Consider the following 27,979-nt stretch of genomic DNA (forward strand, 5'->3'; position numbering starts at 1 on the left):
TGAGTGATTTTCAGCAATATTTACAGCCTCTTCCAACACAAAGACATCTTTCATAGCGCAGCTCAAGCGCTGTTGCTTTAGTAAACTCTTCATGCGGAAAATGATTTCCAATTCAGCGATAATAGTACCACGGAGTCACTAGCCTATGAATGTTGGCTGAACCTATACCTCACTCAGGACCGGATTGAAATTTAGGCCTGAAAATCCTGAGAGTTTGTACATTTTGCAAGTAGTAATTGCACTTACTGGTCGAACAGTGAGTGGTAATTTTGTTCTGACAAATCGACCCTTGTTTCTGGCATGGAAGCCTAGATCCAGTCAGGTTGCAGAAACATACTTCATTATGTCAAAAGGGGTCTGAGAATGAGATGTCCCCTTCTGCAGACGTTGTTTCTGCATTTCACTCCGGTTCCTGATCCTTATTTCGGATACCACAGAATCAGAGAAATTAAGCCAGTGCTATTATAAACTTGGTAGTGGAGGGGGCTGAACTACCCTGTGGCTAAAACCTTGCAGAGGAGATTTCAATCAATCAATCAATCAATCGTATTTATTGAGCACTTACTGTGTGCAGAGCACTGTACTAAGCGCTTGGGAAGTACAAGTTGGCAACATATAGAGATTTCTCATCAATCCTCGCTGAGGAAGAAGGACTGAAAAAATAATATTTCCACCCCAGCCCCCACCGCCTCCAACCCATCCTGTCACTGCAACCCTGTGCCTTTGGGTACCCCCATCATGGGGGAATGGCTGCTTGAAATCCACAATAATAATAATAATAATATTTATGGTACTTTAGCACCTACTATGAGCTAGACCCTGTACTAAGCGCTGAAGTAGGTACATGCTGATCAGATTGGACGCGGTCCACGTCCCGCATGGGGCTCACAGTCATCAATCAGTCAATCAATCAATCGTATTTATTGAGTGCTTACTGTGTGCAGAACACTGTACTAAGCGCTTGGGAAGTACAAGTCGGCTACACATAGAGACAGTCCCTACCCAACAGCGGGCTCACAGTCTTAATCCCTATTTTACAGATGAGGTAACTGAGGCCCAGAGAAGCAAAGTGACTTGCCCAAGGTCACATAGCAGACAAGAGGGAGAGCTGGGATAAGAACCCAGGTCCTTTATAATAATGATGGCATTTGTTAAGCGCTAACTATGTGCGAAGCACTGTTCTAAGCGTTGGGGGGATAGAAGGTGATCAGGTTGTCCCAGGAGGGGCTCACAGTGTTAATCCCCATTTTACAGATGACGTAACTGAGGCCCAGAGAAGTTAAGTGACTTGCCCAAAGTCACACAGCTGACAATTGGCAGAGCCGGGGTTTGAACCCATGACCTCTGACTCCAAAGCCCAGGCTCTTTCCACTGAGCCACGCTGCTTTTCCAAGCCCTTATCCTATCCTGCCTTGATTACTATATCAGCCTCCTGTCTCTCCCCACCCCAGTCCATACTTCACTCTGCTGCCTGGATCATTTTCTACAAAGACATTCAGGCCATGCTTTTCCAGTCCTCAAGAAACTCCATTGGTTACCCATCCACATCCGCATCACACAGAAATTCCTCACCATTGGCTTCAAAGCGCTCAATCCCCTTGGCCCTCCTACCTCATTTTGCTACTTTCCTGCTACAATCCAGCCCACATGCTTTCTAATGCCAACCTTCTCACTTTATCTCCATCTCGTCTATCTCACCATCGAACCCTAACCTTCGTCCCGCCTCTGGCCCGGAACGCGCTCCCTCCCAACAGACAATCACTCTTCCCACCATCAAAGGCTTATTAAAGGCATCTGCTCCGAGAAGTCTTCCTTAACTAAGCCCTCATTTCCTCTCCTCCCACGCCCTTCTGTGTCGCCTTGATTTGCTCCCTTTATTCACCCGTCCCTCAGACCCATAGCACTTATATACATATCCATCATTTATTTATTTATTTATATCAATTATATTAATGTCTAGACTGTAAGCTTCCCGTGGGCAGGGATGTGTCTACCAACTCTGTCGTATTGTCCTCTTCCAAGTGCTTAGGATGGTGCTCTGCCCATAGTGAGCACTCAACAAATACGATTGACTGACTGACTGGGAGGATAATAATAATAACAATAATAATGATGATGATATTTGTTAAGCGCTCTGTGCCAAGCACTTTTCTAAGCGCTGGGGTAGATATGAGGAAATCAGGTAGTCCCACGTGGGGCTCACAGTCTTAATCCCCATTTTACAGATGAGGGAACTGAGGCCCAGAGAAGTGAAGTGACTTGCTCAAAGTCACACAGCCGATAAGTGGCGGAGCCAGGTTTGGAACCCATGACCTCTGGCTCCCAAGCCTGGGCTCTTTCCACAAAGCCACGCTGCTTTACAGGGTGGGAACTCCCCCAACACCTCCCAGGGAGAACAGCCACTAATGCTCCTCACCCTGGACACCTTCTCGACCAAATGACGTTACACGTATCCCTTCCTACAGCCTTTCTCCCGGGGCCATTTGAACTCTGGGACCGCAGCAGCCACAGAACTCTTCAGCAGAAGCTGGGGGTGGAGGGAGGCTCAGTGCCAAGGTGAAAAAGAAAATAAGTAAAAAAAATCAGATTTAAAAGCATCCGGTATCTCTCAGAATCAGACAGGCAGACAGGCCAGCTGGAAGGAAGCCTGTCTGGAAAAAAAACCCAGGCAAATGGTCAGTCTGGGGGAGAGCAACAAGGGAATGGAAATAGGCCTGAAGGAGAGCCGGGTGAGTTAAAAAAAATGGGGAAATAGGTTGACCTGGAGGACAGGAGGAGACATCACAGAGAAATTCATTTGTTGGTAAGCAAAAGATGCCAGGCTGTGGTGAAATGGTAAAATGGACCAGAGGCCTCTAGGTGCCCAAATTTTTCTCTCAGATCAGAAGGGTCAAAACCACCCCTCTCTGCACTGTCGTGTTCCTTGAGACCTCCCTACTCCTGCCTCTGAACTCAGGGTGGATGGGGAAATAAATATTTTCTCTCCCTTCCCCTCCATTAAACCTGCAGCAGAGTGGCAACACACATTTTCCAGGCATCTGTGGAGGAGAGGGTTAGCATCATTACTTATGAACGATTATTAACTCCAGGGCTCTGTACAGCAAATGCACTTAAAATACAGTGCCCTTTGAGAATTAGAAAATGTTGGCAAGCCGTGTTTCCCAGCACTCCAAGTCGTGACCCCATCCGCGAGCAAACAGCATTATAAAGACATTTTTCTTGCCCGCAGAATCCTCAGGGGGTATTTGTCAAAATTAAGCCTCGTGCGTGCATGACGGCAATTTGCTTCGGGATGCTCCTGCTAGGGTCTATTTAGAAAACAGATGGTTTTGCGCTGTTCACTTGACGCTCTGGTTTTTTGCAGGGTGGCCATTGCTCTAGAGATCACTGGCCTGTGGGGAACCTTGTAGTCTGGAGAGAGTTTTGGGGAGGGACCCAGGGAAAGGACAGGAGGGGACTGGCGACAGCAACAACTGTGTCCGGGAGAAGAGGACGTATGGGGTAGAGAGAAGGGATTTTCCCTGCAGATTTGGTGGGGTGCTTCTTCTGGTGCTGGGTTTTGTGCTGGGCCTGCCCTAGAACCAGGTATCACCTCAGTAGGTTGACTAATGTTACTGCTGTTGCTGCTTTTCTAAGTTTCATGACTACAGAAAAGGTCTATTGTAGGCCTAATTTTCATTCGATAATGCACATTTTGCCACCTTTAACTGACCACCACCCAAGACACTCTTCTCACTGTGTTAACGGCACTGCACTTTCTAGATATGGTTATGATATGGTGAATCAAATTCAAAACCCATTCTGCAAATGCCTCTCTTCAGTAAATCCAAATAAAGAATGTCCTAATTTAAGTTACCCAGTTGGAATATATCAAATTCAAGCTTATAGTCTTCTGCTGAACAAAGTCCATCCCGGCTATTCTTGTGGGTCAGCATTTTAAATTTGCAACATGCTTCACAATTCCAAATAGAATCAGTGATCGGTGGAGAAAGAAATCACACTTCAGGAGAACTAGGTGTATTCAAAAATCCCGCACTCGATTATCATAGCGGTTCTCGGCAAGTGTGACTTTTGGGGTTTATTAGTGGTGAACGGTTCTTTGTGGAAATTGCAGTGTACTGTGCGGAATGTCTGGCCAGAAGAGCGAGTCATGATCTTCATGTTATCTAACTGTAACTTGAGTGAAAGTTGTGAGTTTGCCAAAGACATGCACCTAGCCCAGATTTCATCACCTCAAGAATCCAGTTAGATTACAGCCCTAGTAATATCTAGTGGGGGAGGGAGAATATAGAAAGATGAAAAAAACCCTCACACAAAATAAAAATTATCTTCTTTCTTTCTCTGTTCCCTATCCCTCCGAAAGCACCAAACTTCCGTTTCACTTAAACTGCCATTTCCATTTGGGACAAATGGGTAAAAACTCAGCATTTTAAAAGACTTTGGGAAGCTACTTACACTAAAGGCAACTCCCCAGTCAACCACCGACCTTAATTATCAAAACACTCAAACACTCAAGTTCAGGAAATCATGGTGACTTAGTTTACAAGTTAATTCACATGGCTGTTATTCTAGTCAGCAGCTTAAGTGTAGAGTTTAAATGCGAGAGACAAGGCAATGTTGCATGAACCCTGCAAATTGTGTAAACACTTCAGTAGTGTCATTAAATTGATTGTGTTCATCTGGACCATTTTCTTGTTTTTACTGTTCAATGCATACCGCCGCAATCATTTCTAGGGTTAGATGCTTGCAATAAAGTACCCTGCAAATTGTGTAAACACTTCAGTAGCATCATTAACTTGATTATGTTTTCATCTGGACTATTTTCTTGTTTTTGTTCTTCAGTGCATACCTCCATATTCATTTCTAAGGTTAGCTGCTTGCGATAAAGTAAATTGTGTGTATGTACAACAGCACAGAGGTAATATGGTTCTCAAGAATTTCCTTCCAGAATTTCACTTCTTTGGATTTAGTATTTATTTAGAGTATATAGACCATGACTCCGCTTAGAATATGAGTCCCATGTGGGACAGGGACTATGTCTGACCTAAAATAGTCCTGTATCTACCCAAGAGCTTAGGATAGTGCTTGGCACAAAGAACTTAACAAATACTATTATTATTATTGTTGTTGTTGTTGTTATTATTATTCCTACTTAGATTGTGAGTGCCATGTGAAACACAGACTGTGTCCAAGCTGATCATCTTGTATCTATCTCAGAGCTTAGTACAGTTCTTGGCACATAGAAAACACTTAAATACGATAATTATTCATTCAACCTGATTAACTGGCATCTACCCCAGCATTTAGAACAGGGTCTGACACATAGTGAGTGCTTAACAAATACCATACTAGCGATAATAATAATTATGATTTCGACACCTGTCTACTTCTTCTGTTTTGCTGTCTGTCTCCCCCTTCCAGACTGTGAGCCCATTATTGGGTAGGGACTGTCTCTATGTGTTGCTGAATTGTACTTTCCAGGCGCTTAGTACAGTGCTCCACACACAGTAAGCGCTCAATAAATACGATTGAATGAATGAATGAAATAAATCAGGGCAAAGGGGCATCTTGTAGAAATAATGATGGCATTTTTTAAGTGCTTACTACGTGCAAAGCGCTGTTCTAATGTAATTACAAAGCTGCTTGGGGGATTGGGTGACACTTTAATTGACGCCTTCTGCCAAAACTCGTGTGAAATTCTCCCATTTTTCGGAAATTTGTGAGTGAATGAAACTATGTCATCAGAGAAGTACACTTTTCTAAGCTTAAGGAAAGTTGAGGCTAGCAAGGAAGAGCTAAAAGAAAATGTTAAACGGAAAGGGACTAAAGAATGAACTTGGAAAAGGTATTTTTTATTACAGTCTGTGATAGCAGGATGTCAAGAAACAATTATACAATGTATTCAGGAAGAAATGTATGGCTTTAAAATGGACACAGAAATATGGGCTTTACAGTTTAATAACTGTTGTGCCAAGAACTGTACTAAACACTGGGGTAGACACAAGATAATCTGGCTTGACATAAACAGCCCTTGTCCTGTATGCAGTTCACAGTCTAAATGGAAGGGAGGACAGGTATTGAATCCCCATTTTACAGATGAGGAAACTGAGAAACAGAGGAGTTAATTGGCTTGCTCCAAGGCACAGAGAAAGCAAATGGCAGAGCTGGGGTTTAGAACCTAGGGTCACTAGACCGTAAACTCATTGTGGGCAGTGAATGTATCTGTTTATTGTTGTACTTTCCCAAGTGCTTAGTACAGTACTCTGCACACAGAAAGCGCTCAATAAATACGATGGATGAATGAATGAATGATCCCCTCACTGAGTCTTTTCACTAAGCCATGCTAGTCTCTTTAATGTCCATTTAAGAGTCTTTCTTCTTTGCCCCTGTAAAATATTGAGTGAACTTTTAAAAAAGGTGTTTTCACTTTCAGTTATCGCTAGTGAAGTCATAAAAGTATAAATATGCCAGTGCCTCAGGACTTCTGTGAAGTAGGAATGAAAGTTAGATGGCATTTTACTTCTCGGTCTGAAACATAATGTCATGCCCCCCAGGTGCAGAATGGTGTCAACCATCACAAGAAGTTTATGAATTGCACATGCACCTTGAGCCTTAGAGCTGCTGGAGGTGGATTAAAAACCAGTTTCTTAGACATTTAACTTTTACACTTTATCGAATCTCAACATTTAAGTGAAATGCAGTTTCAAAATATCTTTCTGAGTTGGAGAAAAATCCTCTTAAATGCCAGTTTCGATAGCTGAAAAAGAATATTTGGGGACTGGACAAAAACACTGTGACCCCTTAGGGTTAGCTAACAGATGCCGAAGCATAGTCTTGGCAAGAATTATTTGGATAATTTTGATAATAAAGACCCGGTCTGTAGGCAGAAACTTTCCTCACTTGTGTGTTCACTGTCAAGTCATATCAGTTAGTAGTGTTTCTAATTTGTTTCCAATATATTATAAGTCCCCTGAGAATGTCAAAACCCAAACCTGAACTATGACCATCGTAGCTGGGCAGTGCTCTTGTCTTATTTTTTCCTGTTCTTATCAGCCTGTAAGCCACGATACCACCTTTAATTTACATGAAAAAGAGTACTTCCTTTTTTTCCTCTTCCAAGAGACACTATGAATTCTTAAAGGTGGAATTTTCATGGCTTCTGACTAATTTTGGCTGAGCCTTCGCAGTGCAAATGCATTATTTTTGCCTTTTTTTTTTCTTGGAAACACTGCTTTTCCAAATCTGGTCAAGGCATAACTTGGGGACAGGTGGATTATTTCTAGCCACGCAGAATACTGTTGCATACAGGTTATTTGGTTTTTCATTTGCTAGCTTGCTCATTATTCTATTTGTAAATATTTTTATATCTGTCTACTCCTTTAGTTTATAATATCCTTATGGGCAGGGAACATGTCTCTTCTGTATGTTTCTACTCAGGTGTTTAATATAGTATATTCCTCCAGTAGGCACTCAGTAAATATCATTACTACCACAACTACTGCTGCGTGCAAACTACTGTACTAGGCCCTCAGTAATTCTTATGGTATTTATTAAGCGCTTACTATGTTCCAGGCACTGTACTAAGCCTGGGATGGATACAAGCAAATTGGGTTGGACACAGTCCCTGACCCACATGGGGCTCACAATCTCAATCCCCATATTACAGATGAAGTAACTGAGGCCCAGGGAGGTGAAGTGACTTGTCCAAGGTCACACAGCACCACCTTTGTCTCCCAGGCCTGTGTGCTATGTACTACGCCATGCGGCTTTTCCTTGGGGAACAGATCCTACCTTTATCCTTCCAATTGCAAGACTTTCCTGCTGTCTTTATCTCATTCTTTCCCTCATATTCTCTTTCATGATTTCTCTTTTTCTCTCTCTTCCTCTCATTCTCTTTTCTTTTTCCTAACTTTTTAAATTTTTCTTTACCTTATGTTCTCTCTCTCTCTCTCTCTCTCTCTCTCCCTCCACATATTTATTCCCACATATTTCCTGCTTCCTTCTCTTCCTCAACATTAGGGCTTCCCTACTTTGTCCCAGACCCCATAGAGGTTTCCATCTTAGCCTTCAAACCCCTTCAAAGTTTACTGTTCCCACTCTACCTTGGCTTCAAAGTGTTTGCCCTCACTCTCAAGGACTTCCATCATCCGGTCAGAATCTCTGTTCCTGTTTCCGTCTGCTTGCATTTCAGGGTCCCTTCTTTCTGAACTTCAGCCAAAGAAGACATTCTTGTTTTCTTTTGTTCTCCTCTCCATCTGTATGACTCCCCTCCCGCTTCGGTGTTCCTGGAACAAACACTCAGTCCAGTGAACGAGTGATTTCCTCCAAAACTCTTTTCAAGAGTTAGAGAGAGGCAGGCAAGGGAGCATGGACTCACAGATAAGGTGGTTGACCAACAGAGATGAAGACTGGTAGGTAACAATCAGTAGGTGTGTGGACCAGCAAGGAGGCAGGCAGGCAAGCTTCAGATGCAGAAGTATCTTGGCCTACTGGAAAGAACAAGGGACCATCAGGAGACCTGGGTTCTGATCCTGGTTCTACCCCGTCTAGACTTTAAACTCTCTGTGGGCAGGGAATGTGTCTGTTTATTGTTATATTTGTACTCTCCTAAGGTCTTAGTACAATGCCCTGCACACAGTAAGCACACAGAAAATACTACTGAAAGATTGACTGACCACATGTTCGTTTATGTGACCTTGGGAAAACAATCAATGGCATTTATTGAGCACGTATCTGTGTACAGGGCCCTGTATTAAGCAGTTGGGAGAGTACAATACAACATAGTAGACACATTCCTTGCTGCCAGTGGGCTCAGAGGTTAGAGGGAGAGGCAGACATTAACACAGGAGCAGCACGGCTTAGTGGATAGAGCCTGGGAGCCAGAAGGCCCTGGGTTCTAATCCCAGCTCCACCACTTGTCTGCTGTGTGACCTTGGCCAACTCACTTAACTTCTCTGTGGCTCAGTTCCCTCATTTGTAAAATGGGGATTAAAATGGTGAGGCCCCAGGTGGGACATGGGTCATGTCCAAACTGATTAGTTTGGATGTACCCCAGACTTAGAACAGTGTCTGGCATGTAATAAGTGCTTAACAGATACCAGGAGAAAAAAAGAATACATTATGGATATGTACATAAATGCTGCGGGGTTGGGGGTGAGGTGAATACCAAGTGCGCAAAAGGAACAGATCCAAGTGCATAGATGATGCAGAAGGGAGAGCGAGTTGGAAAAAAGATGGCTTCATTGGGAAAGGCCTTTTGGAGGAGGCCAACTAATAATAATAATAATACTTATTATTATGGTATTTGTTAAATGCTTGCTATGTGCCAGCCACTGTAATAATAATAATAATGATGATGGCATTTGTTAAGCACTTACTCTGTGCCAAGCACTGTTCTAAGCACTGGGGGAGATACAAGGTCATCAGATTGTCCCACATGGGGCTCACAGTCTTCATCCCCATTTTACAGATGAGGCAACTGAGGCAGAGAGAAGTGAAGTGACTTGCCCAAAGTCACACAGCTGACAAGTGGCGGAGCCGGGATTAGAATCCACGACCTCTGACTCCCAAGCCTGCGCTCTTTCCACTGGGCCACGCTGCTTTGACTGTACTAAGATGCAGATGCAGTCTCTGAGGCACGGAGAAGTGAAGTGACTTGCTCAAGATCACATAGCAGACAAATGGCAGAGCTGGGATTAGAACCCATGAACTTCTGATTCCCAGGACCATGGCCTATTAACTATACCAGTCTGCTTCCTATGTCACTTTAACCTCTGTGTGTCCCAAGTGCTTAGTACAGTGCTTTGAAGACAGCAAGCACTCAATAAATATGATTAATAATATTTAGTACCACAAGCACCCTTCTTGCCCCCTCGAGGGCAGAATATTGTATTGTATTGTTCTTTCCCAAGAGCTTAGTATAGTGCTCGCCACGTAGTAAGTGCTCCATAAATATAATTGAATGAATGGATGAATGAATGAATATGGTGCTGGGCCCAGACTAAGGACTTAACAAATCCCAACTCCACTATGTCAGCTGTGTGACTTTGGGCAAGCCACTTAACTTCTCTGTGCCTCAGTTACCTCATCTGTAAAATGGGGACTAAGGCTGTGAGCCCCACATGGACAACCTGATAACCTTTTATCTAACCCAGCGCTTAGAACAGTGCTTGGCACATAGTAAGTGCTTAACAAATGCCATCATTATTACTTAACTTCTCAGTTACCTCATCTGTAAAATGGGGATTAAGACTGTGAGCCCCACATGGGACAACCTGATTACCTTGTATCTATCCCAGTGCTTAGAACAGTGTTCGGCACATAGTAAGCACTTAACAAGTACTATCATTATTATTTTGATTAAACACGATTGACTGACTAGCCTGTGAGCTCGTTGTGGGCAAGGCTTGTCTGTCTTTATTGCTGTATTGTCTTTTCCCCAGTGCTCAGTCCAGTTCTTCACACAGTAAGTGCTCAATAAATACTTTTGACTGACTCTAGCCTCTGAGCTCGTTATGGGCAGGGACTGTCTGTCTTTATTGCTGTATTCTTTCCCCAGCGCTCAGTCCAGTGCTCTGCACACAGTGAGTGCTTAATAAATACCACTGACTGACTCTAGCCTGTGAGTTCATTATGAACAGGGAATGATGTCTGTAGTGGTGTATTGTCCTTTCCCCAGCGCTCAGTCCAGTGCTCTGCACACAGTGAGCACTCAATAAATGCGATTGACTGACTCTAGCCTTTGAGCTCGTTATGGGCAGGGCCTGATGTCTTTATTGGTGAATTGTCCATTCCCCAAGGCTCAGTCCAGTGCTCTCCACACAATGAGCACACAATAAATATGATTGACTGACTCTAGCCTTTGAGCTCGTTATGGGCAGAGACTGTTGTCTTTATTGATGAATTATAGAAGCAGCGTGGCTCAGTAGAAAGAGCCCAGGCTTTGGAGTCAGAGGTCATGGGTTCAAACCCAGGCTCCGCCACCTGTCAGCTGTGTGACCTTGGGCAAGTCACTTAACTTCTCTGTGCCTCAGTTCCCTCATCTGTAAAATGGGGATGAAGACTGTGAGCCCCATGTGGGACAACCTGATTACCTTGTATCTATCCCAGTGCTTAGAACAGTGCTTGGCACATAGTAAGCGCTTAACAAATACCAACATTATTATTATTATTATTATTATTGTCCTTTCCCCAAGGCTCTGTCCAGTGCTCTCCACACAATGAGCGCTCAATAAATACAACTGACTGACTCTAGACTTTGAGCTCGTTATGGGCAGGGACTGTTGTCTTTATTGGTGAATTGTCCCTTCCCCAAGGCTCAGTCCAGTGCTCTCCGCACAATGAACACTCAATAAATACGATTGACTGACTCTAGCCTTTGAGCTTGTTATGGGCAGGGACTGTTGTCTTTATTGGTGAATTGTCCATTTCCCAAGGCTCTGTCCGGGGCTCTCCACACAATGAACACTCAATAAACACGATTGACTGACTCTAGCCTTTGAGCTCGTTATGGGCAGGGACTGTTGTCTTTATTGGTGAATTGTCCATTCCCCAAGGCTCTGTCCAGTGCTCTCCACACAATGAGCACTCAATAAATATGATTGACTGACTCTAGCTTTTGAGCTCGTTATGAGCAGGGACTGTTGTCTTTATTGGTGAATTGTCCATTCCCCAAGGCTCAGTCCAGTGCTCTCCACACAATGAGTGCTCAATAAATATGATTGACTGACTCTAGCCTTTGAGCTCCTTATGGGCAGTGACTGTTGTCTTTATTGGTGAATTGTCCCTTCCGCAAGGCTCAGTCCAGTGCTCTCCACACAATGAGCACTCAATAAATACGATTGACTGACTCTAGCCTTTGAGCTCGTTATGGGCAGGGCCTGTTGTCTTTATTGGTGAATTGTTCTTTCCCCAAGGCTCAGTCCAGTGCTCTCCACACAATGAGCACTCAATAAATACGATTGACTGACTCTAGACTTTGAGCTCGTTATGGGCAGGGACTGTTGTCTTTATTGGTGAATTGTCCATTCCCCAAGGCTCAGTCCAGTGCTCTCCACACAATGAGCACTCAATAAATATGATTGACTGACTCTAGCTTTTGAGCTCGTTATGAGCAGGGACTGTTGTCTTTATTGGTGAATTGTCCATTCCCCAAGGCTCAGTCCAGTGCTCTCCACACAATGAGTGCTCAATAAATATGATTGACTGACTCTAGCCTTTGAGCTCCTTATGGGCAGTGACTGTTGTCTCTATTGGTGAATTGTCCCTTCCGCAAGGCTCAGTCCAGTGCTCTCCACACAATGAGCACTCAATAAATACGATTGACTGACTCTAGCCTTTGAGCTCGTTATGGGCAGGGCCTGTTGTCTTTATTGGTGAATTGTTCTTTCCCCAAGGCTCAGTCCAGTGCTCTCCACACAATGAGCACTCAATAAATACGATTGACTGACTCTAGCCTTTGAGCTCGTTATGGGCAGGGACTGGTGTCTTTATTGGTGAATTGTCCATTCCCCAAGGCTCTGTCCAGTGCTCTCCACACAATGAGCACTCAATAAATATGACTGACTGACTCTAGCCTTTGGGCTCGTTATGGGCACGGACTTTTGTCTTTATTGGTGTACTGTCCTATCTCCATCGCTCAGTCCAGTGCTCGGCACACAGTGGGAGCTCGATCAATACGAGCGAATGACTGAATGGATGACTGGATGGGTGGAGTGGGTCCCGTCAGCCTCGAAGCTTGTCATGGCGGCTCTCGGTCCCGCCCTTTTTCCTCGCTCCCTCCCTCGCCGGCGATGACGTCACGCAGCCTGGCCCGTGCGGCGCATGCGCGGCCCCGCCCTTCCTTCTTCCTCCCTCCGGCGATGACGTCACGCGGGCTATCCGGGCGCTCACAACGCATTTGCACCCCCCTCCAGGCCCCGCCCTTCTGTCCATCCTCCCTCCCCATCCCTCCTGCGATGACGTCACGCAGCCGTCCCGGGGCTCACAACGCACGTGCGCCCCCTCCAGGCCCCGCCCTTCTTTCGTCCTCCCTCCCCATCCCTCCTGCGGTGACGTCACGCATCCCTCCCGGCGCTCACAACGCACGCGCGCCCCCTCGAGGCCCCGCCCTTCTTTCCATCCTCCCTCCCCATCCCTCCTGCGATGACGTCACGCATCCCTCCCGGCGCTCACAACGCATTTGCACCCCCCTCCAGGCCCCGCCCTTCTTTCTTCCTCCCTCCCCCTCCCTCCGGCGATGACGTCACGCGGGCCGTCCGGGCGCTCACAGGGCACGTGCGCCCCCCCTCCAGGACCCGCCCTTCTTTCCATCCTCCCTCCCCATCCCTCCTGCGATGACGTCACGCATCCGTCCCGGCGCTCACAACGCACGTGCGCCCCCCCTCCAGGCCCCGCCCTTCTCCCATCCTCCCTCCCCCTCCCTCCGGCGATGACGTCACGCGGGCCGTCCGGGCGCTCACAACGCACGTGCGCCCCCCTCGAGGCCCCGCCCTTCTTTCCATCCTCCCTCCCCCTCCCTCCTGCGATGACGTCACGCAGCCGTCCCGGGGCTCACGACGCACGCGCGGCCCCCCTCCAGGCCCCGCCTTTCTTTCCTCCCTCCCTCCCCCTCCCTCCGGCGATGACGTCACGCGGGCCGCCCGGGCGCTCACGACGCCCGCGCGGCGCCCCCTCCGGTCCCCGCCCTCCTCTCTCCCTCCCTCCGGCGATGACGTCACGCACCCGTCCCGGCGCTCGCGGCGCACGCGCGGCCCCCCTCCCGGCCCCCCTCCCGGCCCCGCCCTCCTTCCCTCCCTCCCTCCCCGCCCTCCGGCGATGACGTCACGCAGCCGTCCGGGGCGCTCGGGGCGCATGCGCGGGAGCTCATCCAAGCACCGCCCCGGGGAGGGGCCGCTGCCGGTCCTTGCTCGGGGAGCAGCGGATCTCGCTTTTCCTCCCTCCTTCCCTCCATCCTTCCCTCCCTCCTTTTTTTTCCTTCCTTTTCCCCCCTTCCTTCCCGTCGCCGTCCCGATCCCGGAGCCGGGGGGCACCCGGGGGTGCCACCCGGAGGGCCTCCCGGAGGAGGCGGCGGCGCCATGAGGCTGAGCCGGAGATGCGGGTCCCCCTCGCCGTCCAGCCCCGGGCCTGCCGGGGGGCTGAGCCCCCCGGGGAAGAACCCCTTCGTGCACGACCTGCGCTTCACCCCGCTGCAGAAATTCCAGGTGAGCCCCGGGGGAGGAAGAGCTGGAAAACCGGCCCCTCCGGGATCCTCTGCCCCTCCGCCAAGCTCGCTCTCTTCCTCCCTTCAAGGCCCTGCTGAGAGCTCACCTCCTCCAGGAGGCCTTCCCACACTCAGCCCCTTCCTTCCTCTCCCCCTCGTCCCCCTCTCCATCCCCCCATCTTACCTCCTTCCCTTCCCCACAGCACCTGTATATATGGATATATGGTTGTACATATGTATTACTCTATTTATTTTACTTGTACATTTCTATCCTATTTATTTTATTTTGTTGGTATGTTTGGTTCTGTTCTCTGTCTCCCCCTTTTAGACTGTGAGCCCACTGTTGGGTAGGGACTGTCTCTATGTGTTGCCAATTTGGACTTCCCAAGCGCTTAGTACAGTGCTCTGCACATGGTAAGCGCTCAATAAATACGATTGATTGATTGATTGATCGATCCCCCTCCTCCAAATCCCTCCCTGGAGCCCTCCTTTGCAAGCAGGCCGGAGCAGAGGGAGCCGGCAGGGAGGGGGGCCTTGCAAAGCTGCAGAGAAAAACGAAGCCCCAGCGATGCATCTCTGCCTGCCGTTGATCCTCCCGGGGTGCATTCATTCGCTCAGTTCTTCAGGGAGCGCTTACTATGTGCAGAACGCCCTACCGAGCCCAAGTTTTTTTTTAATAAGGGCATTTATTAAGCGCTCACTGTGTGGCCTGGAATGCCCTCCCTCTGCCCATCCGCCAAGCTAGCTCTCTTCCTCCCTTCAAGGCCCTGCTGAGAGCTCACCTCCTCCAGGAGGCCTTCCCAGACTGAGCCCCTTCCTTCCTCTCCCCCTCGTCCCCCTCTCCATCCCCCCATCTTACCTCCCTCCCTTCCCCACAGCACCTGTATATATGTACATATTTTTTTACTCTATTTATTTATTTAATTTGTACATATCTATTCTATTTTATTTTGTTAGTATGTTTGGTTTTGTTCTCTGTCTCCCCCTTTTAGACTGTGAGCCCACTGTTGGGTAGGGACTGTCTCTATATGTTGCCAATTTGTACTTCCCAAGGGCTTAGTACAGTGCTCTGCACATAGTAAGCGCTCAATAAATACGATTGATGATGATGATGATGATGCAGAGCACCGGGGAGCTGACAAGGTGATCAGGTTGTCCCCCGTTGGGGCTCCTATTTTTCATCCCCGTTTTACAGATGAGGCCACCGAGGCCCAGAGAAGTGACTTGCCCAGACTCTGACCGTTGGCGGGGTCGGGATTTGAACCTGTGACCTCTGACTCCAAAGCCCGGGCCCTTGTAATCAATCAATCAATCATATTTATTGAGCGCTTACTATGTGCAGAGCACTGTACTAAGCGCTTGGGAAGTACAAATTGGCAACATATAGAGACAAGCACAGTCCTGTACTTCCCAAGCGCTCAGTACAGTGCTTAGCACGCAGTAAGCGCTCAATAAATACGATTGATTGATTTTCCACCGAGCCACGCTGCTTCTCTACAGGTTGGCAACCTGTAGAGACGGTCCCTACCCCACAGCGGGCTCACAGTCTAGAAGGGGGAGACAGAGAACAAAACCAAACATACTAACAAAATAAAATAAATAAAATAGATATGAGCGCTTACTATGTACTAAGGGCTTGGGACGTCCAAGTTGGCAACCTATAGAGACGGTCCCTACCCAACAGTGGGCTCACAGTCTAGAAGGGGGAGACGGACAACTAAACAAAACATATTCACCAAATAAAATAAATAGAATAAATATGTACAAGTAAAATAAGTAGAGTATACATATATACAGGTGCTGTGGGAAGGGGAAGGAGTTAAGGCAGGGGGGATGGGGAGGAGGGGGAGAGGAAGAAGGGGGCTCAGTCTGGGAAGGCCTCCTGGAGGAGGTGAGCCCTCAGTAGGGCTCTGAAGGGCTAGCCTGGCTCTATCCCCCTCCTTGCAAAGCTGCAGAGAAAAATGAAACTCCAATGATGCATTTCTTTTTGCTGTTGATCCTCATGGGGTTCATTCATTCGGTCAGTTATTTAGGGAGTGCTTACTGTGTGCTGAACACTGTACTAAGCGCTTGGGAAGTCCAACTGGGCAAGCTATAGAGACGGTCCCTACCCAACATTCATTCATTCATTCAATCGTATTTATTGGGCGCTTACTGTGTGCAGAGCACTGTACTAAGCGCTTGGGAAGTCCAGGTTGGCAACCTATAGAGATGGTCCCTACCCAACATTCATTCATTCATTCAATCGTATTTATTGGGTGCTTACTGTGTGCAGAGCACTGTACTAAGCGCTTGGGAAGTCCAAGTTGGCAACCTATAGAGACGGTCCCTACCCAGCATTCATTCATTCAGTCGTATTAATTGAGCGCTTACTGGGTGCAGAGCACTGGACTAAGCGCTTGGGAAGTCCATGTTGGCAACCTATAGAGACGGTCCCTACCCAGCATTCATTCATTCAGTCGTATTAATTGAGCGCTTACTGTGTGCAGAGCACTGGACTAAGCGCTTGGAAAGTCCAAGTTGGCAACCGGTAGAGACGGTCCCTACCCAACAGCAGGCTCACAGTCTAGAAGGGGGAGACGGACAACTATACAAAACATATTAACCTAATAAAATAAGTAGAGTAATAAATACGTACAAACATATATACAAGGGCTGTGGGGAGGGGAAGGAGGTGAGGCGGGGGGGATGGGGAGGAGGGGGAGAGGAAGAAGGGGGCTCATTTTGGGAAGGCCTCCTGGAGGAGGTGAGCCCTCAGTAGGGCCCTGAAGGACTAGCCTGGCTCTATCCCCCTCCTTGCAAAGCTGCAGAGAAAAATGAAACTCCAGTGATGCATCTCTTTTTGCCGTTGATCCTCATGGGGTTCATTCATTTGTTCAATTATTTAGGGTGCGCTTACTATGTGCAGAGCACTGCACTAAGCGCTTGGGGTGTAAGGGTGAAGGTTAGCCGCCTTAATGCCCACCTTCATTCATTCAGTGGGACCGTCTCTATAGGTTGGCGATGTGTACTTCCAAGCGCTTAGTACAGTGCTCTGCACACAGTAAGCGCCCAATAAAAACAATTGAATATGTTGCCGACTTGTACTTCCTAAGCGCTTAGTACAGTGCTCTGCACACAGTAAGCGCGCAATAAAAACGATTCTCTATGTTGCCGACTTAGACTTCCCAAGCGCTTAGTACAGTGCTCTGCACACAGTAAGCGCCCAATAAAAACGATTGAATACGTTGCCAACTTGTACTTCCCAAACGCTTAGTACAGTGCTCTGCACACAGTAAGTGCTCAATAAATACGATTGAATTCATTCATTCATTCAATTGTATTTATTGAGCGCTTACTCTGTGCAGAGCACTGTACTAAGCGCTTGGGAAGGACAAGTCGGCAACCTATAGGGATGGCCCCTACCCAACAGCGGCCTCACAGTCTGGAAGGGGGAGACAGACAACAAAACAAAACGTGTTTTATTTTTGGAACCAATTATTTATTGGAAACCAACGCTCTCCAGTTCGGCCCTGTTTGAAGCAGGGTGGCACAAAAGGATGGTCCTCAGAAGCCTCTGGATTAAAAAGAAATAAAAATCCCAATCCCGCCCCAGTCCCAAGATGCACCTAGTGAGATTTGAGCATTTTCACCCCAGTCTTTAAAAACAGATTTTGGGTGTGGGTGGCATTGGTGGTGATTGCAATCAATCAATCAATCAATCAATCGTATTTATTGAGCGCTTACTGTGTGCAGAGCACTGTACTAAGCGCTTGGGAAGTACAAGTTGGCAACACATAGAGACAGTCCCTACCCAACAGTGGGTTCACAGTCTATAAATACAGTGCAGTCGGGATCTGTTTTGTACCAGATTTTTAGTAGGGAATATGCTTCCAGCATCTTAGATGTTAATATCACCATTCATCTCACGTGCATTTTCCTGGAGCAGTTCCAAGCAGATATTTCCGAGAGGAGAGATGTAGAAAATTAGTAGCGGTGTTAGGAAAGGGATGTAGATAGTCCCATTTGGACGCATGCATAAACTGCCCGTTAAATATTTTAAACCTGTCTGATTTGGAAATGTTACTCAGGAATAGGGTGGAGCTTCATATTTTGTAGTAGCAGGGTGCAGGTCATTTTTGTGTTCCTCTGAAATGGCTCACAGGAGAGCCTTCCTTTTAACTTGAGCCTAAAGCGCTTAGCACAGTGCTAAGCGCTCAGTAAATACGATTTGAATGAATGACAGTCTCATACATTTAAAACACAGCTTTGGTTTTAGGGAGAAATTCAGGTGTGACTTCAAAGGAGCAGAATGGCTCTTCAGAGACTAAGTTGCTGCATTTATGATATTGATGATGTTAATTATGGTATTAAGCACTTACTCTGTGCCAAGCTCTGGGGCAGGTACAAGATATTGAAATCTGACAAAGTCCCTGTCCCATACGGGGCTCACAGTAGTGCTGTTCCCAACTAGTTAAGTTTTAGAAAGTAGTTCTCTTTTAATAGTAATGTTCTGATTACATATTTGGGATGGTTTCACCAAACCGTTAATTAGGGCATTGAGTCAGAGACCACACAAAGATAAACCTTAAAATGAACTGTGAGCCCACTGTTGGGTAGGGACCGTCTCTATTTGTTGCCAACTTGTACTTCCCAAGCGCTTAGTACAGTGCTCTGCACACAGTAAGTGCTCAATAAATACGATTGAATGAATGAATGAACGGGAAGTGAGCTTCCATGACACTTGAATCATTTGCATCCCTCTTATGAGATAAAATTGTTCCCGTTCTTCGCTCATTCTTCTCTGAGGTTAAGGGTAGTTCCGTTCATACCCATGTGAAAATCGGCGTGTGTTTTTGATTGGACTGCTTATAATTCCCAAATGTGTATTCTTTCTCAGCGCTTAGTCTGTCAGTCATATCTGAGTGCTTACTGTGTGCAGAAACTGTACAAGTGCTTGGGAGAGTTCAATACAGCAGACACATTCCCTGCCCAGGACGAGCTTACAGTCTAGATAGATAGGACTAGGGTTCTGCACACAGTAGGCGCTTAAAAAATACTATTACTACTGTAGGGGAGGTATTTCTGGCAAGTGGGACTAGAGCCCAGATTTGCTGATGTTCAGTCCTTTTCAATAAGCTACACTGCTTTGTGGTAGCAAGAGATCAGTCCTCCAGGTCATGTCCATAATGTGTTGTTAAGTGAGACTGGGATGTCTCAGATTCAAGCTTCTGGAAAGGTACTGTGACTGGATTTTCAGGTTATCCTGTCAAACACCCAACTAGGGAATTGGACTACAATCTTTCAGCCCCATGGAATCACTCATTTCGAAATCCTCGTGTGCATTTATTTAGGACTCAATTTGTCAACAAATACAATGAAAGCGATGTTACAAAGCAGTCACTTCCCAAACACCGTTTTCAAGGACATGTGTTTTGAAAACATCTTCCAGAGGAGGAGAAAAATATTTTGCTTTGCAACGAACCTGTACAAACAGTGTGTTAGTGATGTTTCCTGTGTGATGCAGTTTTATGTGCTATTTAGTGTTTGGGCAAACGAGACATCCTTTAACATCTGATGTATTTAAGACAATGGTATTTATGAGCACACCATAAATGCCAGTTGTAATGTGACGAAAGTCCCCTATAGTTATTAAATTTCTCCATCTGGGAGTGAATGTGCCCTGGTGAACTCAATTCCGAAGTATTTATTTAGTGCCCAGCTAGAGGTAGAGCAAAGTACTGGATGCTTGGAAGTACGTTAAAAAGTCAGACACAAACCTATTCTATGCAGAATGGACTATATCTGGCCTGATTAACTTGTATCTACCCCAGTGCTTAGAACAGTGCTTGACACATAGGAAGCCCTTAACAAATACCCTTTAAAAATCTCATGTGAGGAAAAGGCAGACCTACATCATATCTGTATAAGGGAAGCAAGAGGAGAAATAAAGATGCAGCAAGTAATAGTGTGTTGAAAAATGAATGGAGAGGGAACAGTGATTTGTGTGTGTATCTTTTTTTTAAGGTGGTTTGGTGGAATGTTATGACCTTAGGTGAGAAATGCTTCTTAGAGGTGGGTTTCAAGAGGACTCAGGGGGTGAGCTTTGGTTTGGCAGATTTAACTGTGGTATCTGTTAAGCACTTACTGTGTGCCAAGCGCAATGCAGTGCGCTAGGGGAGATGCAGTACACTCAGATTTAAGTGGACAGGGAGTTGCAAGCAGGGGGAAGGGGTACCAAGCGCTTAGTACAGTGCTCTGCACATAGTAAGCGCTCAATAAATATGATTGATGATGATGATGATGATGATTGGGAAGAGTCGAGGGCGAGGCACAGTACAAAACAGAGTATGAGCTGGGTTGTAGTGGATCGAGAGTGGATCTGTAGGGAGAGTGTTGGTGGAGAGCTCTGAAAGAAGTCGGTCGGCAGGAGCCGTAGATCTGCCTGCTCCTGCCATGTATTTCCTTGTAAATGGCCCCTTCTCTTGCTTAAATATGGATTTGTAAAGAAATTAGGTCATAATGCCAGACGTGAAAAGTTGACAAAGATTCTGAATCTATCAGTTCTTCAAATTGTTGAGCCTTAAACTTCCGGATTAAGATGGCCTGTGCTTTGAAAAATGGCCTTTTTTCTTGCTAAGTGGGCCTTTGAAGTACCATTAGAAATGAAGGGCAGTGTCTGCTCCTGAAATTACTTTTTAGACCAGTACAGTTTGGCCATTCCTAAATCCAGTTGTGAAGTAATTTTTATATATTACCAGTATACTGAGGGATTTCCAGAGGAAATTGGTAGAAGTTTTATTTTAACTCAGATTTTCTGCAAAGCAATTTTCATCCTCTTATCACTCCCTTCCACCTTCTAACCTGGGCCTTCTAAATACTTAAAACACATTTAATGTCACTAAATCATTCTCGTTTCCTGGGAGCATAGTGTTCCTTCAGAGGTGGTTTGGGAATGACCAAGATATGACCAGACGGGTGGAGATTAACTTCTGTCTTGGGATAATTTCATTCTGAATACTGATTTCCCCAGTTATTTGGGAACCTAGTCAGAGTCATGTGTGGTTTGGGGTGAAATTTCGTCGGTGGGAAGAGTCTCTATTTTTTTGTGGTATTCATTAAGTGCTTACTATGTGCCCAGCACTGTACTAAGCACTGGGTAGATACAAGCTAATCAGGTGGGATTCAGTTCATGTCCCGTGTGGGGCTCATAGTCTAAATCCCCATGAAGAAACGGAGGCACAGAGAAGTGAAGTAACTTGTTCAAGATCACACAGCAGAGCCAGAATCAGAACCCAGGTCCTCTGACACCCAGGCCTGGGCTCTAGCCACTAATGAACACTGCTTCCCTATTATGCCTTTTGAGCCGAAGGAGGTAATTATTTTGAAAACTTTAGAGCACAGGCCTGAGAGTCAGAAGGACCTGGGTTCAAATGCCGGCTCGAACACTTGTCCGCTGTGGGACCTTGGGCGAGTCTCCTCACTTCTGTGCCTGTTACCTCATTTTTTTAATGGCATTTGTTAAGTGCTTACTAAGTGCTGGGGTAGCTAGAAGCTGATCAGGCAGGACACAGTCCATGCCCCACGTGGGGATCACTGTCTTCATCCCCATTTTACAGATGAGGTAACTGAAGATCAGAGAAATGAAACAAGTTGACTAAAGTCACACAGCAGACAAGCGGCAGAGTCAACATTAGAGCTCAGGCCCTTCTGACACGCAGGCCCATGCTTTACTCAGTAGGCCTTGCTGCTTCTCATCGGTAAAATGACAATTTGGGTTGTGAGCTCCATGTGGGACAGGGACTGTCTCCCATCTGATTAGCCGGGATCTGCCCCAGAGCTGGATAACATTTAGCACTTAACAAATACCATCAATTAAAAAAACAAAAAACCAAAAAAAAAAAAACCCCAAAACCCCAGTGTCTCAAGTGTGCTGAAACAGGATGAGGTTGCATAACTGACCTCTGGAGCCCAGATTATACTACTAGATTATCATTAAAGAACGATTAATCCAGTATCTCCTGTGATTTATCTGCACCCTTCCCTCTGAATCTGTTATTATTTTGGGCCACTTGTCATCCCACGATCACATGATGATGATATGTTTGCCGATCTATGAGTCACATGGGAATTACATGGGATAGCCTATTTGCCATTATGAAGTTGCGCATGGTAGAAAATCGTCCACATTGGGAAGCCATAAAAAGCCATCCCTCAGTGACGCTCACCAGATCTTGGTACCTGACGTGAAAACTGAGCTGCTTGTTCTTTCCAGAGCCTGTCGTGTTCTGGGTGGTTTTACAGTGAAGTGCGAGGGACATACATCTCCGCCGGTGCACTGCTCTCTGGAAAGTAGGAAAGAATTGTTCTGGGCAAAGAATTTGAAGTTTGAAGAGCTTTTCCGTGAGGAAATTCCTTTTTGAAAGGCCCAAATTCTTCTTCGAGCGGGTGGGGGTGGGAGGTAAACCACCGATGAGATACCCGACTTGGACCCTGATGAGCAAGTAATGTTGTTAAGCCCTGCCCGATCTTGACGTGCTTCATTTGGAGACGGCTTTTTGGCGTCCTCTTCCATCTTCCCCAGGGAAAGTGTTCTTGGTAAATTCCTTTGTGGTGGGGCTGTGGTATGTGTAGAATGAAGCCTATCTTGCTGGGGAGAGATGCTGAGTATGGGGAAGCAGTTTTAGAAAAAACAAGGAAGAAGGTTAAAAAGAGTAGAATGATCATTGTGGTGCTTGTTTAAGCACTTGTGTGTCAAGCACGTATTAAGTGCTGGGGTAGATAAAAGATAATTAGGTTCAACATGGAACACACAGCAGTCTAAGGAGAGAGAACAGATATTGAATCCCCGTTTTGCAGGTGGGGAACTGAGGCACAGAGAAATGAAGCTACTTGCCTGATGTTGCACAGCAGACAAGTGGCATAGCCAGTATTGGAACGCAAGTGCTCCAACGCCCAGGGCCATGCTTTTTCCACTAGGTCACACACTTTTCCCCTGCATTAATAATAATGACATTTGTTAAGCACTTACTATGTGCAAAGCACTGTTCTAAGCGCTGGGGAGGATACAGGGTGATCAGGTTGTCCCACGTGGGGCTCACAGTCATTCCATTTTACAGGTGTGGTAACTGAGGCACAGAGAAGTTGTGACTTGCCCACAGTCACACAGCTGACAAGTGGCAAAGCCGGAATTGGAACCCATGATCTCTGACTCCTGAGCCCGGGCTCTTTCCACTGAGCCATGCTGCTTCTCTAATTCATTCATTCATTCATCCAATCATTCGATCATATTTATTGAGCGCTTACTGTGTGCAGAGAACTGTACTAAGCACTTGGGAAGTACAAGTTGGCAAGAGGAAACAAAATGGCCAGATCAACCTTCAAGGTATATTGAGCACCACTTTTCAAAAGAGAGGGGCTTTGAAAATGCAATGAGACCTTTTTCATTTTTCAGTTAGGGAAATACTTGTTAGGAAATCAAAAAAGGCAAGGGACGAGGCCAAGCTAGGAAACCAAATCCATGAGGTGACCCTAACAGCAAGTCGAAGAAAGTTCCCATGGTGTCTTGCCTCTTAATTAATGGTGTTAATGTGTCCGGACTCCTTAGCAGGCTGTCTGTGGACGGGCTTGTTACATTACTTATCATCATCAATCGGATTTATTGAGCGCTTACTGTGTGCAGAGCACTGTACTAAGCGCTTGGGAAGTACAAGTTGGCAACATATAGAGACAGTCCCTACCCAATATGTAGCGTAACATTGTAGACCCAGAATCCTTTAGACTGTGAGCCCTGTTTGGGTCAGGGACTGCATCTGACTTAATTGTATTTGTATTTACCACAGCGCTTAGTACAGTGCTTGGCACATTTTTAGCGCTTAATAAATACCACAATTATTAAAGCGTATAGCCCATCTGACGCAGCACGGCCTAGTGGAAAGAGCACAGGCCTGGGAATGGGAGGACCTGGGTTGTATTCCCGGCTCAGCCACGGTACTTGTTGTGTGACCTTGGGCAAGTCATTTCACTTCTCTGTGCCTCAGTTCCCTCATCTCCTATTTAGACTGTGAGCCCCATGAGGAACCTGGTTTCTTTGTGTCAACCCCAGCGCTTAGTACAGTGTTTGGCACATAGTAAGTGCTTAACGAGTGCCATGGTTATTATATTCTATGAATCTTCAAGGGAACATCATGGTTTAAAGAGGTTGATGAGAGAAACAACGCTAACTCTTGAACCACCTGGACAGCAGGGAAGCAGCGTGGTTTGGTGGAATGCAAGCTTTGAGAAAAAAACAAATCCGATTTTCATGACCTCACTCTTTTCAATAATAATAATAATAATAATGATGGTATTTGTTAAGCTCTCACTATGTGCCAAGCAGTGTTTATCAGGTTGTCCCACGTGGGGCTCACAGTCTTAATCCCCATTTTTCAGTCCTTCTAGGAGGACAGCAAACCCTCCTGTCATTAGCTAAGGAGGCAGATTTCATTAGGACCATTAATTAAGAGACATTAAGAAACAGTCTTTTCATTGAGTGAAGACAGAGAAGAAATGTACCCTTCAGTCTGGGAAAATGAATTTCAAGAGGAAGCATGATTGAAGTCTACAAAAACCTTTAGAATGTGAGCCCGATGTGGGATAAGGGACTTGTCTGGCCTGATGATCTTCTAGCTACCCCAGAATTTTGTACAGCGTTCAGCCTATAGGAAGCACTTATTATTATTATTATTATTATCATCATCATCATTCTCACAATTGTAGAACCAGGATGCACTCATTGAACATATCTATAAATTATGTTACAAAATAATAAAAATTACTTCAGTTAATGTCTGTCTCCCACTATAAGACTGTAAGCTCACTGGGGACAGGGAATTTGTCTACCAACTGTGTTACATTGCCAGTGCTCTGCTCACAGTAAGCAGATCCCAGTTGGCGTAGAAGTGCTAGAGAGGATCATCAGGTTCAGAAAGAATTGGGATGAATTCAGAAGGATAGAGCTAAAATGGATTTTTAGAGGGAAGAATTAAGTGTTAGCTGTATAAAGGATTCAGAGGAGAGAGGGCCATAAGAGTTTATCAGAGGAACAAAGTTAAGCATGTTAGAAATTCATGAGAAGGATGTCAAGGAAGTCTTTTAGACTGTGAGCCCACTGTTGGGTAGGGACTGTCTCTATATGTTGGCAGTTTGTACTTCCCAAGCGCTTAGTACAGTGCTCTGCACATAGTAAGCGCTCAATAAATACGATTGATGATGATGATGAAGGAAGGTTAAGGTCATAGTTCTGTCAGAGAGCGTTTGTGACCCCAATCAGAGCCCATGCTGAAAGAAAAGATTCCATTTGGTTCTTAATTGGAACTCTTCTGTAGTTCTTATGTTCCTATATTTTACCATGCATCCTGGTTATTTTTTTCAAACTGTCAGTGGTTTGCTCAAGCTTTTATGACAGAAAATATCGTGGTTGCTAACTGGTGGAAAGCCTTGTGGAGTGATGATTTTGACCTGATTTAAGGAGCAGATATTAGATACGCTCACCTCGAATTTCCAAGCTCGAATTAGTGGAGGAGTGATGCTGATTGTGGAAGAGGATTGTGCAAAGCTGTTTATTGGTTTTCTCCGTCACCTTTAATTCTAACCTTAGCAACAGCCATGGAAACGGCTGCAGCCCCCTGCTCCCCCTTCCTTCCCCCCCGGCAAAGCTACACGGATGGAAAAGCGACACATGAAGGGAGGTCAGGAGAGCCAGAAGCCCCTCGCCCCCGTCCTTAATAATAATGAGTTGTGGTATTTGTGGTTTAGTCTGGAAGGGGAGACAGACATTAAAATGAATAAATTAGTTATTTATAATATATAATTTAAAAATATGTACAGCTCCTGTTGACTTTGGGAATTCCGGGCTTTAATCCCAATGAGGTATACCCAGCTCTTCATTTTGTCACCACCCGGCTTTTTTCTTCACCCCCACCTCTCCACCTTCAGCGCTGTCCCAAATCTCCCAGCCCTCAAGACATCCAAGCAGGATGATTCGCTCAGGATCTCAAGTGCCGCATTAGAAAGATTTTCCTTGAAAACTCCAACTTCTTTGGCAGGGTAGGCAATGCTTCTATACCCATTGATCCCTAAGTAAGTCAGAGCAGAAAGAGCGGTGGCCATTTTCCTGCTCACAGGCTTCTCTGAGAAAAAATATTCAGATGACGGGAGAAGGGGGTAAAATCAAATCAGCCAGTTTTTTAGTGGCATCTCTGAAATACTTCGTGGCAGAAATTAACAGTGAAAAAGATTATCAAAATTACGGCGAAAAAGAGAGTTAAGAGGATTTTCACTGTCCTTACCTTTGGTTATCACAGATGCTTGAGTTAGTAAATCAGAGAATGCAACATTAGAATGAAATTGTCCATCATGGGAGCCTTTCATCATCCAGGAGGGTATTTATTTCTCTTGCTATGTGGTTGAAAATTCCTTAGTGAAATGCATATAATAATCAGTGCTGGTTTTTCAGGTCATTAGTTATGTTTCTCAGCACAGTCTTCAGGTGTTGTTGGTTAGGACCAATTCTTCACATCTTTAATCTTTCATGTTGCTGAAGCAACACACAAAACTTTTAAATTCAACCTTGGATTCTCATAAGGGTGCACCTAGGAATATCTATTAGGAGTTCCAGGTGTCCTGTGAAATATACGTATCTACAAGTAGGTTGGGCAGTTTATGGGGTGATTTTCTAGTTAAGTATTTATTATTGCCTCCTTTAAGATGGTTGTTTGTTTTTTGATCTTTCTCTCGATTTTCACCGTTCTTTTTTATCAACCCAAGTTCCTTCGACCAGAAATTTGTTCTGAGGAAAGCTGAGCGGAGCAGGGCGAGAGCAGATTATAAAATCTCCCTGAAGCCTTTTCTAGGAAACGTGACTTGAAGACCGCTTCATCATAACATGGACTTTATCTAGCCTCGCAGTGTTGCTAATTACCTTAATCTTAACCGTACATTTGGCCTAATCATAATTTTGACAGTTGTTTTCAGAAATCACTCAATTTGCATATGACCTGCGAGGTTTACATTGACACTACCCTATTTTCCAATTCTGCCCTTCCTCATCCTTGCCATTTCTGCTTCCTGCAGCAGAAACACCAAGTTCCCTCTCACACACAAGTTCCTCAGAAACCCAATTAAAATGAAGCATAGCAGAAAAGCAGAGAATCGTTGTTCCTTAGACTTGCTGCCTGGTTGTTGTTTGGCCATCATAAATGTTTTAGGCTGTTGGCTTGTCATTAATGAAGTGACATTCTCCATACTTCATGGGCAGTGGTGGGGAGGAGAGGCTGGGTGACCCCCAAATTCTGCTGCTTTCCTTCCCCTTGCCTTCTGCTTTCATACTCACTATTTGTTCCTTGTCCTATCAATCAATCAGTCATATTTATTGAGCACTTACTGTGTGCAGAACACTGCGCTCCACGCTTGGGAGAGTACAATATAGCTGAGTTTCCCTGACTCATTGCTAGATTGTGACCCCATTAAAGTGTCCCAAATTCAGGTTCTCCACCCTGGGATTCCAATTATGTCTACTTGGCAGTCTGTGGAAGAATTGGGGCTAATGATCATGGAAGGACCAGTGAGAAATTAGTGGTTCCTCTAGTCATTCTGTAATCACCACAGAATTCTTAGACACAGGAATTTAGTGTCTAAATGCCTACGCTTCCCTAATTATACAAGCTTCAATAAATACCCAAATTTCCATAAACACCCAGGCAAGCTTCAATAATTACACCAAGTTCTATACACATGTTTACCATGTGGAGAAGCCAGATT

The 27,979-nt window shown here is 45.6% G+C and overlaps 1 protein-coding gene across 1 annotated transcript in view; it reads left to right on the forward strand.

Annotated features, from left to right (window-relative positions):
* The first annotated feature begins 13,922 nt into the window (after nt 1–13,922).
* LPCAT1 (lysophosphatidylcholine acyltransferase 1) overlaps nt 13,923–27,979 on the forward strand; it is an 80,630-nt gene continuing 66,573 nt past the window's right edge. The window contains exon 1 of the mRNA XM_038770406.1: nt 13,923–14,201. Coding sequence (XP_038626334.1) covers nt 14,076–14,201 — 126 coding nt within the window. The 5' untranslated portion in view covers nt 13,923–14,075. The remainder of the gene's footprint in view (nt 14,202–27,979) is intronic.

The sequence above is a fragment of the Tachyglossus aculeatus genome, chromosome X3 (assembly GCF_015852505.1).
Source record: "Tachyglossus aculeatus isolate mTacAcu1 chromosome X3, mTacAcu1.pri, whole genome shotgun sequence".
NCBI classification, from domain to species: domain Eukaryota; kingdom Metazoa; phylum Chordata; class Mammalia; order Monotremata; family Tachyglossidae; genus Tachyglossus; species Tachyglossus aculeatus.